This window comes from Physeter macrocephalus, chromosome 13 (genome assembly GCF_002837175.3).
Source record: "Physeter macrocephalus isolate SW-GA chromosome 13, ASM283717v5, whole genome shotgun sequence".
NCBI classification, from domain to species: domain Eukaryota; kingdom Metazoa; phylum Chordata; class Mammalia; order Artiodactyla; family Physeteridae; genus Physeter; species Physeter macrocephalus.
This window is the reverse complement of record NC_041226.1, coordinates 56,676,583-56,677,899: the sequence shown is the minus strand read 5'-3', so window position 1 is coordinate 56,677,899 and position 1,317 is coordinate 56,676,583. Positions and strand designations below refer to the sequence as shown.

Sequence of the window (1,317 nt, the reverse complement as noted above, 5' to 3'; positions counted from 1 at the left end):
GTGTCATTCAATAAAAGTGAAATGCAATGGCTGTTTAATAATTTTAAAAGTCAGGACTGGAGCTGAAAGGAAACATAAAAAGAAATTTCAAAAATTTTGAGGATTTGATTCTAGATATTTTCTTCTTAGTAGCCTAAAGAGGCTCCCTTGAAATTTTAATGAAGATCTGACCAGTATAGTTTTATATTTGTGTGTAATAGAAATGTCAGTGATGAATTATGGGTTATGATTCCTAACAATTTTTCATCTGAAGTTCTGATTAGCTTTACAAATACCTATACATTTTATATTGTTTAATGTTTTATCTATTTTCTTTCCCAGTAAAAACTAAAATATTTTCATAAAAATAACTTATTTTATAATTAACCTCCTATACTTGAAGAAAATAATTAATTTCAGCAACATTTTACTCTACCATGTGATCCACACAATATACAGGAAAACAAAAAATCATCTGCCTTGATATCACCGAGACATAAGTGAGCAAATTTTTTTTTTTAACAACTGATTATCAATTTATTAAAAATGTTGATTTAAGCATCTGCAATGGTGACTTCAACTTCAACTCCTGGCTCAGTACTGATGGAAGTGATCTGCTTGACAATCTCAGAAAGACTGTGCAGGTCAATGAGTCGCTTGTGGATCCTCATCTGGAAACAATCCCAAGTCTTAGAACCTTCACTACAAGGAGTTTTCCTTCTAGTTATTCTCAGAGTCTTTGTAGGCATCCGAACCGGTCCTTTCACTTTGAGATTCTTTTCCTTCGCGCCTCTGATCAGGTCAGCACATACTTTCTCCAAAGACTTCACGTTGAGGCTGGCGATGGTGATTCTAACCTGGTGAATCGCCACCTCGGGCTCCACGGGAGTCTTTCCAGTATCTTTAAAAGCCATGGCTGCGGCTTCCGGACCGACTTGCTCCTCGGCGAGAGCGAAGAGCGGTGAGTCAGGAGCAGGAACAGGGGGCCCGAGGCTCCGCTGCAGCGGGGACCGCGTCTTCCTCCAAGAGCGTCAGCAAGCAAATTTAGTAGTTCAAGTTATCTTGGTAATGCCTTAGGCATAAATTAAGATATCCAGTATTCCAAGGAAGAGTCTATAAGATTTCACATCATTATATATAAATGGGCGATAATAAAAGTGATACTTTCTTATAATCATAATATGGCAATATAGTATTGCCTTGGTAGATGCAAACACAAGTGTGTATATTTTGTTTTTATGTATCATGAACCTATTTACTCATATTTCTTGTACTGTTTCATATTCATTGTAATTTTGAAGGTTCACCTTAACTCTCACTTTTTTTTTTTTTTTTTTT

The 1,317-nt window shown here is 36.1% G+C and overlaps 1 protein-coding gene across 1 annotated transcript; it reads right to left on the bottom strand.

Moving 5' to 3' along the window:
• Positions 1–533: 533 nt before the first annotated feature.
• On the bottom strand, positions 534–893 carry LOC102985178 (40S ribosomal protein S20-like). The gene has a single exon (XM_055089609.1). The coding sequence runs from the start codon at positions 891–893 to the stop codon at positions 534–536; it is 360 nt and encodes a 119-aa protein (XP_054945584.1).
• Positions 894–1,317: the final 424 nt, after the last annotated feature.

Bases quoted from the DNA above. Each gene is read 5' to 3' on its own strand.
- LOC102985178 (XM_055089609.1), bottom strand. From the start codon at position 893: ATGGCTTTTAAAGATACTGGAAAGACTCCCGTGGAGCCCGAGGTGGCG.